At 36.6% G+C, this 22,068-nt stretch overlaps 1 protein-coding gene across 4 annotated transcripts in view; it reads right to left on the reverse strand.

The window, feature by feature from the left end:
• Positions 1-22,068, reverse strand: part of LOC150107208 (uncharacterized) — a 351,505-nt gene that overhangs the window by 217,750 nt on the left and 111,687 nt on the right. For all 4 annotated transcript variants that reach the window (XM_090391063.1, XM_090391065.1, XM_090391062.1 and 1 more), the window contains 2 exons: positions 7,865-7,917; positions 3,270-3,512 (listed from right to left, as the gene is read on the reverse strand). In XM_090391063.1, coding sequence (XP_090247189.1) covers positions 3,270-3,512; positions 7,865-7,917 — 296 coding nt within the window. The remainder of the gene's footprint in view (positions 1-3,269; positions 3,513-7,864; positions 7,918-22,068) is intronic.

Below are 22,068 nucleotides of genomic sequence, written 5' to 3' on the forward strand. Positions count from 1 at the left end.
AATACCAGTATAGTTTGTAAGAAGTTTTACATGCAGCTGATTGCATCAAACACCTGCATGTCCACTTGCTCTGTTATATAAATTAGGTTATTTTCTCTTAAAATTTACAGAATTTGCCAAGCATCTCAGTTTCTGAGATGCTTGACAAATTCTGGATATCAATAAAATAACTGATAATTGCTTGGCAAATTCTGATTATCAATATCAATTGATTAGACTGTAGGAAGTCGAGCTTCCTACAGTTGAAATATCCAATAGTAAGGTCATCCTTCATGGGGTACTACAATGTCCACAACTCATACTGGCTTCTCTTCTCCAGGTTCACTGATTAAGCAGGCAGGGATGCCAAGGTGTTTGATATTAAGCAATGACTTATCACAGATCATCAATCTCCCCTACCAAAATATCTGACAATCCCCCTCCAATTTGCCAATACACTTGACCTTTTCCTAACAAGTACCCCCTTCCAAGTATACTGTGAATGTCAGTTCTCTACTTGATAACTCAGATCACAACCTCCTACAAGTCTCTTTTGCCACATAAAAACCTTCACCTACTAGTTCATGTTCAGACTCATTTTCTATGGCACTACAGGAGCACCAAATGGGATGATTTCCATGACTTCCATTCTTCCTTCTCACGGTCTGACTACTGATTTAGTTTTTCTGAACCAAACACCTGCTAAAACTGAATAATAGAAATCATTAGAGTGGAATCAGAGAGAATATGGAAGGAAATAAGGAAGGAATGCTTTCATCCCTTATTCCACTCCAAATTTTCAGTCACCATTCAAGCCTTGGTTCTCAAAAAAGTGTGCCAATGCAGTAAATGAAAAAAAACCTCTGCATACCATGAATAGCTCAAGACAAAAACTCCACCTGCTCACTCTGCCTATACTACAGCTCACAACAGCTGTAAAAGAATCATCACCAAATACAAATCAGGCTTTGAAAGTCCCAAATGCTAAAAACTCACCTCCTGCCCAAATGGCAGATGCTCCTTCTGGTCCGTTGCCAAGGCAATTGGGTGCAACTTTTGCCCCCAGGTTTCCATCGCTCACATCCAGATGGTACTGTAGTTAACTCACCTACAAACAAGGTCAACTTACTGGCATCACTCTTCTCTTCCAGTTCCTTCATTGATGACCTCAGCAAAGTTCCCTTCACTCCACTAATGATGGCTCTCTTAAGTTTCTCATAGTCTTCCTCCAAAATGAAATCCAAAGAATCCTTAATATACTGAACACAAACAAGGTATCTGATAATATCTCCCCCCACTGTGTTAAAAATTGCGCCCCAGAACTAACACCTATCCTGTATCGCTTCTTCAATCTGTCCTATTCGACTGGCATCTATCCTACAACATGGCCCACATCCAGCCCGTTCCAAAGAAAAGTGATAAAAGTCAACCAACAAGCTACCATCCAATAAACAACTGTTGAACCACCTACAGACCTGCCAACTAATCAGCGACCAGCAGTACAGATTCCACCATTCATGATCTACAGCTGAGCTTCTTACTTTCACCACCCACATCTGGACTCAAGCCATGGAAAAATTTGGGGAAACTCATGTGGTTTCATTCAACATTTCAAAGACATTTGACTGGGTTTGGCAGAGGGTTCTACTTGGCAAACTGCCAACCTATGGCCTGCATTCTACACTCCAACTGGATTGCCAACTTTCTCACTGGTCACTCACTGCATGTTGTGGGGGACAGTTTCCTCTCCTCAGATTTCCCCACCAATGCAGGAGTATTCCAGGGTTCCATTCTTCCACCATTCTCTGTTCCTCTTGTATATAAATGACCTGCTCTCAAAATTTGACAAACCTTGTAGTTTTCAAGTATTAGAATCCACAAGACCATGACCAGTGGCCTGAACTATGGCATCCTAGCTATATCCCAATGGGATAAGGACAACCTTGGACTTTAATGTCACCAAAATTCAGTTCCTGTCTGATCTCTCACATCCCTTCCCCTTACTTTCAGTAATACCCAGATATCTAAACACAATCAGATTTCCCTTCTTGGACTGACCTACACATACAACTTTTCCTTGCACAAAAACATTTACATTATAGCTTCTGCAGCCAACAAAAAACTTAGTGTACTTTTTCACACACAAACTACTTCACCCCTGCTAACTCTATACAAATCCCAAATCTTCCCAACCATCAAATATCGCTCCCATATTTGGGATGGTGCACCAAAATCCTCTCAAGATTGCTGAATTCTATCCAAAAGAGGGCAATCTGGCTAATTAATGATTCCTCTCTCACAGACATTCAGTTTCTACCTTGTGCCTCTTCGATGGATACTTTCATGGACAGCTCTCTGCTAAATTGGCCACATCCCACTTCATTCCTCCCCTTTGCTCCAAAATTATCAGAACAAGAATCACTGCTAAGCAACATCCTTTTCATCTTGAAACTCACCAAACTAAATTCACTGCCTCCTCTTTCATTCCATCTACTTCTGTTCTTTGGAACAGTCTTCCCCAGAAATAATACAACCTTCAGCTGTTCAAACAAAATGTGAGCAGATTTCTTCTTTCCCTTGCCAACACATGGCACTAATGTGCTATATGTCTTGTGGCCTTTTGTGTGTGGATCAGATATACATATATATATAAATAAAAAAAAAACCCTACCATCTCCTGTGATCACTTTGCATACCTGATTAATGGAGGAAAATAGCTGTTACTACAGTCATAATAGGCTAGCTGGCCGCAATAACCAATCTCAAAATGCAGGAAAAGATAAGTTGTCACCTAATACTCATTGATGAATGCACATGGAGTGACTTTGCTGAGAAGAGATGATGTAGGACTTGATGTTCTATTGACTGACAAATCACTAACCAGTTCATTCAGTATGAGTATGAGTACTTGCTTTGTGACTGTGTTATTATTATTATTATTATTAAACAAGACCTCATGGAGTCAAAGACTCATCTAGGAGGTCCTTTTATCTCACACACATCTCATCATACCGGGTCTTAAACACATTCAAACTCCTTGCAGACACCACACTCTCAGGCACTGAGCCCTTTTTATGTGCTATTGCTATTTTCTATGCATACAAGAAAAATTCCCAGCCATTATGAAAAGGATAAAAATCACATAAAATTACAACATAGTATGCACTTTCACATTCTTTTCTCAGCAACATCTCTCAATATGAAACCATATACAACAAACATAGCATTTTAATAAATATACAAAAACTTTGCATTTTTGTGTTAATATAAAAATTACTTGATTTACTTACAATTCTGAATGCAGTATCGCTCTCTTTAGGGACAGGATTTGTACTTGATATTTTTTCATCAGCATGTATAGTTGACAATGAGGATTTAATGAACTCAGATGTAGCTTCAACTTTCAGTTTGGCTTTGCCATAATTACTATTTGTTCCATTATTATCACAGAATACCTTTTCTTCCCATTCTATTGCCTGTTTTCTCAAGGTCTCTTCTTGTTTAGCAGTTTCTCGTGATGCTGCAAGTACAAGCTAAGGAGAAAATACTAAGGTGCTGATCACAAACTATAAGCATGAAAATTTAAAAATGAAACTTATTATATATGTCACGCCACCAAAATACAGACAATCGTGTTCTGAAATCAAATTGTGCATATGAATACAAAAGAAGATGATAGCATTTTGGCTGTTGCAATGCAATCATCAGTCTGTGTGTGTACACACAAGATGATATTACATGTGTATCAGTCCTAAATATAATTAGAAAAAGTTATTTCAAGTGTAATATTATACTTTAAAATTGATGCAATTTTATAAGAAAAACAGCACACCTGAAATTTTGTGATTCTATGTAAAATCTTAAACTGAGAGAACCAATGCAATCCACTAATTAGTACAAAGGAAAATTTTTTTTTTGTTGAATATATAACAGCAGACACACATCACAGGCACTTCATTGAAAAACTTGTTATAACTTTAGTTTATTTAAATGACTTTTTATTGGATCTTTAATGATCACAGCATAAGCTGATCCATCTCAAGGAAAAACACAAAGTTTTAATTGTACTCTACTCTGTAGTGTTCATCAACACTACAGCCTTTGTCTGATCTAAAAGTATCACTGTTCCAACAGGGCACAGCAACACTTGTTACTGTGCTCTGAAAAGGCAATAGTGGTTTTTATTTTCTAATTTTTATTAATCCCACATAAGAAGTCACAAAACTTAGCACAACAGTGCCACGTGGGTAAGCAGAAAGAAGGGATCTACTGAAACATTTCATTAAAAGCTGGGATTGTATTCATTGGGAAAAGACAGTATGGGGAAAAGCTGTTACAAAACACAGCCTTCGCCTGCTGTGTTATGGTGGATGGAAGAAAGGAAGATGCTTCAGTATGTTTGGAGCTGAACTGCACATGAATGTTGACCAGCTACTTATGCTCTTATGTGACTATAGAAAAGCAGAAGAATGGTAGGCTAATTGGTTAGCTTGTGTAGAAAGTTTTTTTAACCTTGGGTATACTATACGTTAAAGATACCAAAAAATTTTATAAACTTTGTTTCAATCCTATTTTCCCAAGTAAGCAAACAAGCAAGTAAACTAAATTTGCGCTTGAAGTATTTTCAGGTCTGACACGACTCATGGTAAAGGTGGAATAAGCTCTGATCACTTGCCTTAGTATCTCCCATAATGCAAAGCATATCTCCTTGCGGACATGTATGATGCTATGCATTAAGGGAAGGACCACTACCCAGACTGTTTTCGACCTTTATTGAGGTCACTTCAGTGGGAGCCAGCTCCTGAGATGGATAAATACCAACCATCCATCTCGTTACAGCAAGACACAAGGTAATAAAAAATAAACAGCTAAGCAAGTAAATAACATGTCATGTAAAAGAAAACTTTTTTTAGCAGTTTATTAGTCAAAGTTTATTAGAAGTTTTATGTGCTTATACACATAAAACTGCTAATAAAAATTAAGGGTCTTCATTTTATACAATAATTGTAGAACATTATAAAGCACTGGATGTGGATTGCATATGACAAAGGAGAGCCAGTAAAGAATTCAACAAGTCTGTATAACTCAAATTTTTATTAGCAGTTTTATGTTTATAAGCACAGTCTAAATGACATGCAGCTGGGCATTATATAAAGTACTGCATTCAAGTGGAATCTGACTGGATACAACATGGTCATGAAAAACAGCAGCACAGCCAACAAAGATCTCAGATCTCAAAGAACTGGAACAGATAAATAAGAAACCAGAGTGCTCTTTTCTGTGTGCATTAAACAGATATAGGAACTAGTGATAGAGTACGAGACTTTCTTAAATAGCAGCAAGAGCGTGCATAATGGAGTGCAAACCTGCCATGGAAGAATAATATGTTTAATGCAGATAATATTGTCAATATTCATACCAATAGCATGCATAATATCTTTCACACACACATACCAAATGGCAGTCTAATGTGTATGAAGTGTTGAACTTCCCAATGTAGGAAAAAAAATAATAACTAGTCTGCGCAGGATGTTTAGGAAGAGACTTCATTCTAGACATAGTTAAGAGACAACTGTTTCCATTGAAGCAACAGTAGTCTCATTCACTTCAGCGCAGACTTTGAATTGGTGAAGTGCAGTGGCGGCTCGTCCATAAGGGCGCTGCAGCCCTCTAGCATAAAATGAAAGTTCCTGTTTTATTATTGCTGTTCTTAAATTTTTATATATTTATCTAAACACCATTATTTTCTTGTTTGTAATACAGTACTGCTTGACAGTATTTTATATAATTCATTTTGTAGCAATTGTTGTATTTTGCAATAGTCAATGTGCTGTGAGGGATAGGGCTAGTATCAGTACTGGCTAATATACCCAATGCTGGAGCAGCATTCAATGCAGACCGCACCAAAACAAAACCTAGTGGGGATAATGCAGTGGGGTAATGCGTGATTTACGTGCAGTTTGGGTTGGTAGCATTGCAGCCCCACCACTACAAATTCTTACCAGCCACCACTGGTGCAGTGTAAAATCAAACAGTAGCTATTCACACTGATGACAGAAAAGATCCAACCATCACAGAGTACTTTCCCTTGCAAACCTATAGATTTTGGATTAATAATCAAGCTTTGGCAGAACTAGTGCACAATGGAAGCAAGGCAAGGAACATCAATCAGCAACCCATTCTGTAGGGGATAGAGTACAATGGTTATTCAATGCTCTTTTGCACTTTTCTCTTAGTTGGCAGTGCTAAGAAGTTGTGCAGTGACTGAGCTTACATTGATGGTGAAGAGTATCATGCTTAAGGCACGATACTCTTCACCATCAATGCAAGCTGCCAAAGAGCCAAGGAAATCACCTCACCTGCTTCTTGGTGATATGGGTGAGATAAATGTGCTTCCCACTAAGACTTGAATATAATTTCTTAATAAGTTTAATAAGTTTAATTTAATATATGAGAGATGCATTCTTAAAATAAAAACAAAGTTTTTAATAAGAACAGGAAGATGCTCCCTGAGAAATGGAATGATAAAAGACTTCTATAATCTACATCTCTAAGCTCTGTTATAAGCTTTTCCATGTCAAATAACACTGAAACCAGATGTTTTCATTTCAGGAATGCATCTCTAATACATTAAATTAAACTTACCAAGAAATCTTATTCCTGTTTAATCCTCTAACCAAGTGTAAGCAAACAAACTAGGCTATTTGTATAACTTCACATCAATTGCCTTAGTATATCCCCCAGTGCAAAGCACACATCCTTTCACACTTGCATTAGAAACCAAGGCAAATTGATGAGAAGTAATCAGTTTCTGTATACAAGTACACAATCGTGAAGATACTTCATATGCAAACTTTGTTTGTTTATATTTGAATAAAGGATTAAACAGGAATATAATTTCTTGTCAAGATTAGTTTAATTTATAACCTATCAAATAAACTTCCTCCAATTTTCTCTGAATCAGGGTATTTTAATAATAAGGTGATACACTTTTTCACTAATTATATATAGGAAATATGACTTTTGCATTTATCCACCCTTGGTGTCTTTCATATCGATTGATCATATCTGACGATCTATCTTGATGACTCATCGAGATGTTCATTGTGATCATCAGCGGCTTTGTTCAAGTACTGTTCTTTAGAGAAGTTCAAAACATCTCCAAAGTTTTGAGGCTATTGAAGAACACGTTAATAAGTAGAGATAAGGAAGTTGTTATTCCTCTTTATGAGGCCTTTACATCCACATCTACATTACTGTGCTTAGGTCTGGTCTCCTGGGTTTCTTGGGGATGAGGAAGCAGTGGAGAAGATTCAGAGGTGAGCAACCAAGATAGTGAGTGGTCTGTATAATTTTTCCTATGAGAACAGATTGAGGGCGTGTGAATTGCAGAAGTTGGTTGACAGGAGAAAAAGGAGGGATATGATAGAAACACATAAGCTGCTTAAAGGATTTTATAGGACTGATGCAGGGGAAATGCTTCAGCACTTGGCTAGAGTGGCCAGAACAAAGGGTCATCTCTGGAAGTCAAATAAAGATGTGGTTAGTAGGTGTGTGTGAGGACTAGATTTTTGCTTGGAGAGTTATGAGTGGAATGGGTTGCCATAGTCAATCGTGAGTGCTTTGGCTGTTAATGGGTTCAAGGAGAGGTATGATAGATTGTGTGGATAGTTTAGGTCTCACGATGAGTCTTCGAACTCCATGGAGGTGCACATACAATTTTGCAATTTAACTATTTTAGTTTGTTTTTAGGTTCGCTAAACTATTTTCATTTAAACTAATTTTTTTTTCATTTAAAAAAATTAAAAGAGTAACTATACAAACTGATTTATTAAAGCAGTTTCTGTTAATAACTACGTTCTGAAAAATTTCTTGAATATCTTACCAACAGTTCTCGCTTTTGTTCATACGTCATACCCTCTTCATAAAGTCCTAGTTCTGTAAAGACATTTTTTTTAATTACATTTAAATGTTTTAAATTACAATTATTATTTATACAGCATGATCATAATTTCCCTATTATTTAATCACCTAAAACTTGGAACTTCAGCATTCAAAATACTTATCTCAGAAACCATAGACAGTGTGATCTTAGGACTTGATTTGATGTACATACAGCACTGGAGTGATCTATCAGCAAATGCACTAAACCATGGAGAGTGAGGTTTATGTGAATAAATCTCAAAGTGCTTTTTCTTTGTATGTCATGGATATGAAAATGAAAGGAGAGTTGCAATTAAATTTTGTTTTAAAGTGTGTGTAGAAATGGTACAAAAGGCATATGGAAATTAGGCTCTAAACCGATCTAACATATTCAAAGTGGTAGTTGTAATTTTGTGACGGAGGGGGAGTCAGTAGAAGATGACGAGAAGTGGCTGTCCCACATCGACTCAAACTCGGGAAAACATTGTTGCTGTTGCTGAGCTAGTGAAGAACTGTCAAATCATATTGCATCAAGGATGATAGTGGAGGCTTCAAACATCCATAAGAGCATCATTCTTTTCATTCTGAGTGAAGATTTGGGGAAGAGGAAGTTGTGTACACATTTTGTCCCACATGTATAAACAGCTGATCAAAGAAAAGATTGTGTCACATCTTGTCAGAACATTATTAAAGCAGTTTCTGTGAATAATGGAGATGAGAACTGGTGTTTTGCCTACAATCCCACAACGAGGTGGCAGAATTCTGAAAGGGTTGGTGAGACATCTCCCATACCAAAGAAAATTTCTTTTTTACTCTACCTCCCCTCCAGTACAAAGATTTTGAACCAGAGGGGAGAACGGTGAATGCAGAATTTTATAAAAAAGTTATGTATTGTCTCCTGAAATACATTCAATGTCTTCATCCTGCCACATTCCAGTTCATTATTCTTTTTAAAAATCAATGTTATATTGTTTTTTAAATCAATCCAGCCAACTGTTTTACACACAACATCTTTGGATCTTAATTTTTTTCTGCTTGAGCCTTGAAGATTGGATATATATTGAGAATCCAGCACTTCCTTTGTGTAGCGTGCCATTGAAAAAATGCTTCATTGACATTAGTAAGCTCATACTTTTACATTTTGTTTAATTTGGTTATGTTGTTTTTCAGTATACTGATATATATATAAACTTTTTTATTCCTCCACAATATCAATACTGTTTAAGAGGACAAAGATAACAATATGTTTTGCACATTTCTGACAGTTTTTAACTGATTTTACAATCGTGGCAGTGTTTGGGTAAAGTGAAGGATCAAGGGGTGATAAACTGGCCTGTAATCTGATGCAGGTGATCATAAAAGCTAAGTCACTCCTCTCATTTTTGTGTATTCCAAGAAGTACCTGAGCAATTAAAAATGTTTGCAGAACTACCAAAATTTGTGTGGTTTATCTGTGTAGTACTCTCATTATAAAAGGGACCAACATTTTTCAAATTTCTAACTTGGATTTCTAACTCATCTGGACATTTACCTAACAGTGGATGTGAACAGTTTTTCCTTACATTGGGGGTCTTAATCTCTGTTTTAACCATCTTATTTTTAATTCTACAATTATATCTAGTTTGAGGATAATTTGAGAGTGGTCTTGTTATTTGAAGCTGCTGTGAGATAGTAAATCTAAAAAAAAAAAAAAAATAATAACCAGAGTGTTTTCTTAGATTAGTTAGTGGATTTTCTAGTATATGAATATAGTTTTACTGGTTTTAAGATATTCAACAAGTTAGAGAAAGTAAAGAAATACTTTCAAAAACTCAGAATAAGAAACATAAGGAGACCACAAAAAGAGGTAGGAAAGCACGGGAGTTGGCAAGTTATCAGTGAATAATAATGAATCAGATGTTGAAAGTTTATTTTTCACTTGGTTAGAGTATAATAAATTTAGTTTAATCCTTTATCCAAGTGTGAGCAAACAAAGTTTGCGCCTGAAAGTATCTTCAGGACTGGGGTAAGGTGGTACAACACCAGGGCACTCCTTGCAAAGGTGGAGCAAGCTACCAACACTCCTATCTCAGTATCTCCCATAATGCAAAACACATCTCCTTGCAGATATGTCTAATGTTATGCATTAAGGGAAGGGCCACTACCCAGACTAGTTTCGACCTTTATTGAGGTCTATTGAGGTCTCTTCAGTGGGAGCCAGGCCCAAGTAGAGATACCAGGCAGAAGCATTAGCAGGTCATCTCTAGCTATAGGAGTTGCCAAATGGTGTGCCACCCTCCCACTGAAGACCTCAATAAAGGTCGAAACTAGTCTGGGTTGTGGCCCTTCCCTTAATGCATAACATTAGACATATCCGCAAGGAGATGTGTTTTGCATTATGGGAGATACTGAGATAGGAGTGTTGGTAGCTTGCTCCACCTTTGCAAGGAGTGCCCTGGTGTTGTACCACCTTACCCCAGTCCTGAAGATACTTTCAGGCACAAACTTTGTTTGCTCACACTTGGATAAAGGATTAAACTAGATTTATTATACTCTAACCAAGTGAAAAATAAACTTTCAACATCTTTCTCTAAATCAAAAGTAATTTATTAAAAAAGGGTGGCACACCATTTGGTAACTCCTATAGGTAGAGATGACCTGAATGCTTCTACCTGGTATCTCCACTTGGGCCTGGCTCCCACTGAAGAGACCTCAATAAAGGTCAAACAGTAGTCTGGGTAGTGGCCCTTCCCTTAATGCATAACATTAGACATATCTGCAAGGAGATGTGTTTTGCATTATGGGAGATGCTGAGATAGGAGTGATGTTAGCTTGTTCCACCTTTGCAAAGAGTTGCCTGGTGTTGTACCACCTTACCCCAGTCCTGAAGATACTTTCAGGTGCAAACTTTGTTTGCTCACACTTGGATAAAGGATTAAACTAAATTTATTATAATAATGAGTCAATTAGAATATAAGTAAAAAGAAGTAATATGGTAAAAAATTAAATAATATACTGCTTTGAACTTCCTGGGAGCATCAGGACAAATGGAATGGAGAAACAAATAAAAACTAAAAGGAATGGTTGTGCTTATTGGCACAAAAGATTTAAGTAGTGATAAATATAGTATGAGAGAAGGTATGAAAGGATTACTAGAAGAAAAATTAATAGTAATTCACTTCCAGGAAAGTAAATATTATTAGTTAATTAATGAGATACAATAGTAGAGTTAAGGAGGAGGAGGACTATGATAGCAAATGATTATTTTGTGCAGGATGTGAGGAAGAAGAGTGAGTGAGTGTGTGTGGTGCTTTTGGAGTTGTGGAGTGAGTTTGATGATAGAAAAGACATCTATAAGAGAGATAGCCTGCACTTGAGTGAATATGGAATCAAGATTGTGGATAATTAGCATGCCTGGTTGGCTGAGTGGTTAGCGTATTCGCTCTCCAACCAAACGGCTGCAGTTTCGAATCCCGCATTGGGCATGGATGTTTGTGATTGTCTGTGTAAATGCTAGTGATGGTGGTGTAGTTGAGATTTGTTATAACTAGTGGACTGAGTGGTGGAGACAGAGTTTTAGAGTAGTGCCCTCCCTCGATGAGTCTTTGGACTCCCTGGTGTCACATAATAATAATAATAATAATTATTATTATTATTAAGAGAGTCAGGGAGTTAGGAACTCTTTGAGGGAGACTATACTATTCACACCAGCTGTCATACCTGTTCTTGAATTCATTCATGTTACTTGCACACACAACACCCAAAGGCAGTCCATTCCAATCATGCACTACTCTATAAGAGAAAATCTAGCCCTAACCCCCCTTTCTTGACAGCATTCACTCTCAACTTCCATGGATGCCCTCTTGTCCTTTCCCCACATTCCATAAAATGAAAAATTGCATCTACTGAAATTCTGTATACCGTATTTACTCGAATTCACCCTTGCACTCCCTGATTTTACTTTAGAAAAAAAAGAAATTAAAAAGTTTTGCATATACCTCGCACATGAAAAAAAAATTAAATACATTCACGTTGGGGCAATAGTAACTTGCTCACTGCAATAAACAACATGCCCTCCCCAACAGCCACTATACTGCAGAAAGCAAGAAAAACTAGTAATTCTATTGTATCACTGAATAAGGTACAGACACATTTGTAGTCTGTGTAATATGTTTCTCAACAGGTAGTGCAATTAGAGACAAATGGGATAAAAGCAGCACTAACTAATGAATACCCTATCCCCTCCTACAGAAACTATGCTCTATAGACTTGAGAAAAACCATATGTTGTACTGACAAATACAGTATCTAACTAAAAACTACTGTCCAAATTTTCAATTACATGAAATACCGTATTTGCCGGCATATAAGACGCACTTTTTTTTTCTTTGAAAATAGGTCTGAAAAACAGGGTGCATCTTATACGCTGATACTCACTTTTTTATTACTTTCATTTCTGGAAATTTTCTCTATTGGCCTGGTTGGTCAAGTGGGTAGCATATCCGCTCTACAGCCAAAAGGCTGCAGGTTCGAATCCCACTGTGGGCATGGATGTTTGAGATTGTCTGCGAAAACACTAGTGGTGGTGATGGTTGGTGGTAGATGATGTTGATGTAGATATGAAGATAGTTGGGGTTGATGGAGTGGTGGAGATGGAAACTTGTAGATTAGATGCCCTCCCTCGATAGTCTTTGGACTCCCTGGAAGCGTCACGTAATATAATAATAATAATAATTTCTTTCTTGCTTCCTTGCAGTGCATGAGAGTATTCCAGTTACAAGAGTTCAGTGGATGCGCATGCGCTGTCATCGACAATCACAGCTGTGTTCCTGTTCGTTTAAACTTTCCAATTGTTGTCGCTGTTGTTGTGAACGGTGATAAATTTCTGCCGTTAAATTTTCTCTAAATTTCTTGGCAAATTATGGCTGAGAAATGTCGGCATTGCTACAATATTGCATACAAGCTACGTGTGATTGCATATGCTAAAGAACATGGAAACAGGGCTGTAGAGAGGCATTTCCCCCCCCCCCCCCCCCAAACTGAGAAAATGATAAGAACTTGGCAGAATCAGGAAGCAGATCTAAAAAAAAATTTTTTTCCTCCCTAATACGCCGAAAAATACACTAAGCGTTTGTTCGATTGCATTTTAAATTTTTGATGTCATTAAGACAGATCCCAGAGACTAACTTCAAATAAAATTCTACTCGAATTTTATTTGAACTTTGTCTCTGCCTGCCAGCCCGACACAGAAGCAGCAATAAAATTCAACTGAATGGTTGAAACATTGTGTCAGTTGAGCCTGCCTGTGTGATGTGGAAGCGGTTCACAAATGATAATGAGAAGTCCCATCAGAACGATAAACAGGAGAAACGCCACCTTGATGTGAACGTGTGAAAACTAAGAAATATATAGTGAATGTTGTTAAGGTAGTTTCAGATGTTTTGGAATTCAATTGAAGAGAATCAGCATTTCAACTGAACAATTGTTGTTTGCCTTTGTTGTTGAGTTGCATGATCTTTTGTTAATACCACACCAATCAAATGAGCATCTTCATAGCAACTCTATCCATACCAGCCTACCATTGCTGTCTGTTTCATGCTCTGCTTTCACTCCTCATTAGTTATTCAGTTTTTTCATTAGATTGCCCTGAATGAGAGAGAAGATGGGGTAATTTGGATAGATGACTTTGATGATGCACACAAGGAAACTGCTCTCAAGGTCGGAAGTAGCAACAGCTAGTACGAGATTCTTGGTAAATCATATCCATTTTCAGTTTTTTCCTGAAAACTTTAATTTCTGAAAATCCCCACATATATCTCGCACCATGATTTTTTAACTTCAATTTTGGGAAAAAAAGTGAGAGTTACATTTGAGTAAATATGGTAACCCACTTTAGAAGTTTGTATGCCTCATATATCACTCCTCTTTCTCCTGTTTGATAATGTTTGTGGCCTACAAATTTTCAATGTCTTCATAATCAGTATTCCACAATCCTGATATCATTTATGACACTCCTTTGCACTCTCTCTCTCTCTCTCTCAACTGTATCAGAATCACTATGGAAAACAGGAGACAAGACCTGTGTGCAAGAGTCCAAGTGAGGTCTTATCAAGGCCCAAGGTTCATTTCAGCATTGCCATTATTGAGAGTTATATTTACAATTTTTGCTATATGACCCTTGAACTTCAACTTCCTGCTTACTAAAACTCAAAGATCCCTAGCCTCGTCAGTTTCTTCAAGCATAATCCCACCAATATAATATGACATCAGATAATGATACTTTACATTTATTAACATTGAAATGACAGCCATTTGCACACACACACACCTACAATTCCAGCCTATTCAAATCATTCTGCAAGTACTGCATATCAGCAGCATTCCTGATTTCCTTACCTATCTTTGCATCATCAGTAAATAGTTGTATGTTGCATGCGAAATTCTTCCCAATGTCATTAATGTACAGATTGAATAACAATGGATCAAGGACTGATCCTTGAGGCACACCACTGTGTTGGGCACACCCAATATGGATACCTTCGGGTTTTGACCTACCTCGGAAAACTTGGTCTGCCCTTAACCGAATCCACACCAACCATGGCAGATGTGCAGACCACCTTTACAAATGGGGCATGACTGCCTCACCCAGGTGCGACTGTGGATCACCCTGCCAGACAATTAATTATATTACAGCAGAATGTGTCCAATGTGCATACAGTGGAAACCTGTCAGACTTCATCCATGCTACACCAAGTGTAGTGGACTGTCAAACCTAGACATTCAGTTGTAGCCTATTCTTGATACTTGAGTGTCTCTTTTATGACTGTATTATGTCTTATTATTGTACACACGTCTATTACTATGTCCATATATATTAAGGATTAACATAATGTAACTTTTCATGTGTGAGCCATACACTAAATAAATAATAACCACTGGTTACCTTGAATCTTGCATATTCATATCCTCCATATATCACTTTTTGACATTCATCAATCAGCCATCCTATTATCCATGCCAATAGTTTATAATCCAATCCCATATTCTCCAATTTATGCAACAGTCTTCCATGCTGTATTCTGTCAGAAGTCTTAGCAAAATCCAAAAGTATCATAGCATATTCATTCCCCTTCTAACTCAAGTTTGTATATGGTACATGAATACCATATACCAGGTTGATAGCTTATAACAAAATGGCTGCTTATTAGTTGAACAATCACTTCTGCATCAGTCACCCACATACCATCTGCATCCAGTAGTTATTCTTCAAATTCATTCTTTCTTTTACTTGCAGCATAACAATAGAATTATTTTGGGCTGTCTTTAACTTGCACAGTCAGTTTCTTTTCTGACTCAGATCTTGCTTTCTGTACAACACTTGTGACTCTTCTGGCCTGCTGCACACAATATTCCTTCAACATTACTTTTCTTATGAATCTTTTGCTTAATTAGATTACACATTCATTTCACTCCTACTCTATTTATTCTTCAAACCCTAGGGATGCATTCTGATAATCACATCATTTAAGTATTTTTTATACACTTCCCATACCCAATGTAGATATCCTTCCCATACAATAACTGATACCATGATACAGAAACCAGCATACCACTCATTATGGTGAGACTTTGTTAATAATATTTTGTTAACAAAGTCTCACCATATCATTAACAAGACTTTGTTAATGATATTTTTATATAGAGGATATTATCATAATATTAATCCTATCGGCTGCAGCATTATTTAAATATAGGATTTTTATTTATTTAATCCTGTACATAGAGATGATCTGTGTTCAACATTTTTTTTTTTTTTAAATTTCCGAGTGTACCTATATATGCACAAGGGCTCACTCCGATTAGCGCAATGACCTTTTTTTTTATTGCTTTCAGAATCCAAAAAAATCAGACTCACTACCAAAATACAAAATAATCACATTTAATAAAACACAAACAATATATATACATTTCAAACAATATTACATAACTAACTACAGAATTAATTGGATCCAAGGCCTTTTTTAAAAATAAACTTACACTTAAGACTAGACTAAACACTTTGTTTTCACAATGACAAAATGTTCATAGGCAGTTTCTTTCTCTGTTAAAACCCTTTTCCAAAGATATATGACTTTATTCTTCATTTTCACCACTCATGTATTTTTTACTAAATAATTTAAGGAAATTACAATGTCAACTAGGATATACATTAAAATAAATTGTAATATACTTCAATATTTCGGCAACGTCATGTTGCCATTTTCAAGAAACTTAAGAACAAGATACGTGCATGCAGGCACAACAAACAGTAAGTGAGGAAGAACCAGGAAGCTATTATTTCTCCTAAAGTCCTGGTAGTGACCCCTAGCGGGCAATGTTGGTATTCTTGGGTGAATGGGCTGAAGGTCTTCTGATGTAAGTTTCCCAAATTTGAGGCAGTCTCATGCAACCAAATTTGTTGAGGTTTGGATTGTTTCTTAGGGCTGAAGCTGATTCCATGAAAAGCCTTTCATATTTGTATTTACTATGGCGTATTATCGTGGCTTTCTTCCACCGTATTCTATGACAGGTATCCAGCACATGGTCACCAAGACCAGAGTGGCTGTATTGGTGAAACCGGATGTAGTCCTTGTGTGTTCTGAAATTCTGATATTTGCTGTCCTGCCTGTTTGGCCAAAGTAGGACAGCTTACAGCTGCAAGGGACCTGGTATACACCAGGTAGATCTAGGGGGAGAAGGTTGGTATTTAGTAGAGCGGGTAAGGGATATAAATTTTTTTACATGGTCTGTAACAAATAGTTAAGTCATGTTTTTTCAGGATTTTGTAATTTTTTCTGAGATGCCTCGGATATAAGGTATGGAGTAATCCTTGTTGTGAGGGGGGGGGTTACTGGTTTCAATAAATATTTTATACGACATCTCGTGCACTGTATCGAAGAAAGAATTTAAAAAAGTACGAGATCAACACATCAAAAAATTTGAAAATTTAAAAAAGAACTCGATCTAGAAACCACAACTTCCTACTGAAACGGTAGTCAACCTTTCTTCATTTAGTGTGAAACCTGAAGCACTCTACGCCCTCACACGTGGCCACAACTTCGCCATTGTGCTCAGAAGAATACCTGCTGAAGATATTATGATACGAATCGAACGCGGGATATGACACCTTCCAAACCACGTCGCCAACGATATTAGACTGGATGTGGCTTGTGTTCGGACCAAAGCTATACCACCAAAAGCCAAGTAAGGAAATTAAATCTCTACTAGAATTAAAGAAAAACAAGAAAATAAAAATCACCAAAGCTGATAAAGGGAACACCACAGTATTGCTTAACCAAAAGGATTACACATGTAAGCTGAAAGCTCTATTGTTAGATTGGACTACTTACCTCCCTATCGACTCCAATCCCACCAACTTACAAATTAAAAAACTTCACAGGCTCCTTAAGAAGGTCACTTCTTGGCCTGTGGAAATCGCTAACAAATTAAAACCATTTAAATCCATACCCCCCCCCCCCCCTGTATTTATGGACTCCCAAAAATACATAAGGAAAATGTGGCTTTACGTCCCATAGTGGATGGCATTGATTCCCCAAATACAAACTAGCTAAACATTTGGCCAAAGCTCTCTCACACTATACTGGCACACCTTCACACATAAAAAACTCAGCCCACTTCAAAGCCAGCATAGAAACCTTACACTCAAACATACTGACACAATGGCCAGTTTTGATGTCACCTCCTTATTCACAAATGTCCCATTCAAAGAATCCTTAGAGCTAATCCAAGCTAAATTTCCTCCTGATATCACAGCCCTATTTCAGTTCACAATGAAATCAAGCCATTTTGTTTGGCAAGGAAAATTCTACAAACAAATAGAGGGGACAGCCATGGGTTCTCCACTCTCCCCACCCTTGGCCAACTTTTATATGGAGACTTTTAAAGAGAAAGCCTTAAACTGTGCCCCACAAAAACCAACCATTTGGCTTTGCTATGTTGATGATGTGTTCGCTATTTGGCCACATGGCTCTGATGCACTCCTCTCCTTCCTAACATACTTAAACAACCAACACCCCAGAATCAAATTCACCCTGGAAGAAGAAAAAAAAAAAAACTGCCTTCCTTTCTTAGACACACTAGTCACCTGCCAGCCTGATGGAACCTTGGTTTTCTCAGTCTATAGAAAACCCACCTATACATGCAGATACATTCACCAAGAATCACACCACCCCTCCTCGCAACAATATGGAGTCATTAAGACACTACACAACAGGGCTAAACTTATCTGTTCAAACGACAATGCCCTAACCACAGAATTAAACACTTTCTCAGCCAATGGCTACCCCCCCCCCCCAAAAATAAAATCCAAAAAATATTGAAACCAGTAAACAACAACCCCCCCCCCCCTTCACAACAAGGATTACTCTAAATCCATCACCATACCCTTTATCCGAGGCACTTCAGAAAAAATTACAAAAATCCTAAAAAAAACGTGACTTAACTTATTGTTACAGACCATGTAAAAAAATTGGCATCCCTTACCCGCTCTACTAAATACCAACCTTCTCCCCCTAGATCTACCTGGTCTATACCAGGTCCCTTGCAGCTGTAAGCTGTCCTACTTTGGCCAAACAGGCAGGACAGCAAATATCAGAATTTCAGAACACAAGGACTACATCCAGTTTCACCAATACAGCCACTCTGGTCTTGCTGACCATGTGCTGGATACCTGCCATAGAATACGGTGGAAGAAAGCCACGATAATACACTGTAGTAAATACAAATATGAAAGGTTTTTCAGGGAATCAGCTTCAGCCCTAAGAAACAATCCAAACCTCAACAAATTTGGCTGCATGAGACTGCCTCAAATTTGAGAAACCTACATCAGAAGACCTTCAGCCCAATCGTCCAAGAATACCAACATTGCCCGCTAGGAGGCATCATCAGGACTTTAGGAGAAATAATAGCTTCCTGCTTCTTCCTCACTTACTGTTTGTTGTGCCTGCATGCATGTGTCTTGTTCTTAAGTTTCTTGAAAATGGCAACGTGACGTTGCCGAAATATTGAAGTATATTAAAATTTATTTTAATGTATATCCTAGTTGACATTGTAATTTCCTTAAATTATTTAGTAAAAAATGCATAACCAACGTCTAAGCCTTTCCACGAGAATCACCACTCATGTAGTACATTTATTCTTTCTGACTTAATTCTGTCTTCATTTTAGTAGAAATAACAGTTAGATTCACCGTCCTTAATACAGATGACACTTCCTAATCAGAGTTTTCTCAAACATTCCTTTAGAACATAAATAGCAATTTCTTCTTTTATTCACTAATGCTTATTGACAGTCTTAACTCTTCCACTTTAAAAAAAAGTCACAGTTCTATGATTCCCTTTTTGGAATCTACTACTAATCTTCCAATTAGTGTTTCTTTCAATATTCCTTTTAAAATGTCTATTGCAATATTTCCCTTTTATTTACCAATACTTATTCCACTTTAAACTTGATAGTTCCTTTTTCAGAATATACTATTAATTTTCCTCCAACTGTCACATAAAAAAAACTCTATTTCCTCCAAATCTAAATGTCTGCCGGCATGTGTTCTTATTTCCTTCCCGAACACTCTTCTTTACACCTGTTACTCTGATACCGAACGCTTGTCAGCTGTCAATCACACATCAAACTTCTCGGCAAGCATGCACACACTCCTTGAAAGTGGCAAGCGAGAAACTAAACATAATGGCTGACACATTGTCCCTGATAGCGACAAGAGAATGTCTTCATAAAACACAACACTTAATATTTTAAACTACTATAAAATTTTTTAAAGTTAATACAACTATTCAAATCCGGTAAGTACATAAATTTTTTAAATGCTTTACATATCATTTTTGACAAAACAATTTCAATAATGGGCACATCGCAAGTGCCGACAATGCATGTAATAAAACTAAAACTAATAAATATACTAACATAAACAATACGTAAAAATATTCAGAATTTTAAATGATGATTATTTTTACATCAGTTTCATCTTTCTCTGAAATTTTTTTTTGTAAAAAAAATTTTAAATATTTAACCTATATCTAACAAAACTTTTAATGCTTATTCCTAGATCTTAAAAAATAACGTGATTCTTGCTGATCATTATTCACACTCTCAGAATCACTAGTTTCAGAATCATCTGATGCTAGAGATAATTCAGAAATTTCTTCTTCCAATTTACTATAATTACAAATCTCATTTCTGTATTTCTCAAATATTTCATTTAAACTATTTGAATTATGCCCTAAATCTACAGAATCATCACTATCAGAATCAAGTTCTACAGGTGTCTGAGATTCTACAGGTTTCTGAGATTCTTTATCCTTATTAACTAAATTAGAGGTATTTTCATATTCCTCTGGTTTATTTAACTCTAAGTAAACTAACCTATGATATTCTGCTATAATTTCATCAATGTTAGAGTCAGTTTGATTATCATCACTCTTACATTGTACATTATCTGAATTATGTACCTTGGGATTTCTAAAATTTCCTGCACTAGGTTTTGTTTTACCCAAATTTAATTTTCTCCCTTGATGTGTATTTAAATTACGATGTTGGAAACTATTCCCTTTCCTATTATTTGATTGTGAATGAGATGCACAAATTGTATCAGGGAAAACAACTCTCGTCTTTCAATATTCTATTCATATTGTCTCCTAATATAACTAAATTTCTACCCCCTAAAAAGTACTTTTTTAACCTATCAGAGTGTCCATTTATAATTTTACTAGAATTTTTGATATCTTGAATCCTAAAATTCACAGGAGAAAATTTCTCTAAAATTCTATATGGACCTAAAGCTTTCCTACCTAATTTCCCAACTTTTTTTTTTATACTAGATTTATAATCTAACAATACTAAATCTCCTGGTGCAAATGACTGATACTTTCTAAAAAGATTTATATACTGCCTAGTTTTCTGAGAACTTAATTTACTTATTTCACCTACTGATCTACGAGTGGTGGAAAATTTACTACTGTTTCAAGATACTCATTTATGTCATTGTATCCTGTATTAGAAATGACTGAAACAAGTTCATTAGAAAAGATTGGATCAAAGTCATATAAAGCAAAAGATGGTTCTTCTTTGATAGCAGAATGATAAGCAGATCTGCATGCAAATAATGCTTGAGAAAGATATGTGTCCTAATCATTCATTTAGTGTTTGCCAGATTGGAGAGTATTTTCTTTATATTTTCATTCAGCCTTTCATACATACCATTACACTGTGGATGGTACGGTGTAGTAAAAATCTTCCTAACATTGAGTAATTTACATAACTGTAACAACGGTTCCGATGTGAAATTTGCTCCATGATCTGAAAGTAAGGTCTGAGGAGTTCCATATCTACAAATTATCACATTCAAGAACTTTCTTGCAATAGTTTTTGCAGTTTGATCCTTCATTGACACTGCTTCAGGAAATCTAGTTAGCATATCTATGGCTACTAGAATGTACTTATTGCCTTTTTTAGTAATTGGCAGTGTACCTACCACATCAATAGCAACAGCCTGAAAAGGTCTAGTTGGAATTGGAAATGGTTGAAGTGGAGCTTGTCCTCTGAAAGGGGATCTTATTTGGCACTTATGGCATGATTTGACATATGTGAGTGTGTCATTCTTCATACCTTTCCAGATATAATGATCCTTTATTCTTTTCCAAGTTCTAGAAAATCCTTGGTGTCCTGCCAAGTCAGAATCATGGAAAGTGTACATAATCCAAGGAATAATTTGAGTTGGTGCCAATATATTCACTTTCAACTTTCCATCTTCCATTTGTCTAGATAAGAGTCACCCATCTTTATCTAAATATAAGTTTTCCAGGTTTAAAAATGTATCCAGTTGAGTTTCACCCTTCACTACTGCTTCATAAATAGTTTTAAGTACAGGATCATCTTTCTGAGCTCGGACAATCTTATCCTTTTCCCAAATTTATGAACTAAGGTCCTTATTCTTTAGAGTCTCAATATTAAACACTTGATCATTATCATCAGGGTGTTTAAAAACTTCAGGAGACTGCTCTAATTTTCCATTATCACCTGATATCCTGTCTAAACGGCATTCTAGTCCACACAAGGACACTGTACCATCACCAAAATTACATGCAAAACCATGACATTTCAGAAAATCGATTCCAAA

Source organism: Typopeltis vanoorti, chromosome 4 (genome assembly GCF_054136105.1).
Source record: "Typopeltis vanoorti isolate ZY-2024b chromosome 4, IOZ_Tvanoo_1.0, whole genome shotgun sequence".
NCBI classification, from domain to species: domain Eukaryota; kingdom Metazoa; phylum Arthropoda; class Arachnida; order Uropygi; family Thelyphonidae; genus Typopeltis; species Typopeltis vanoorti.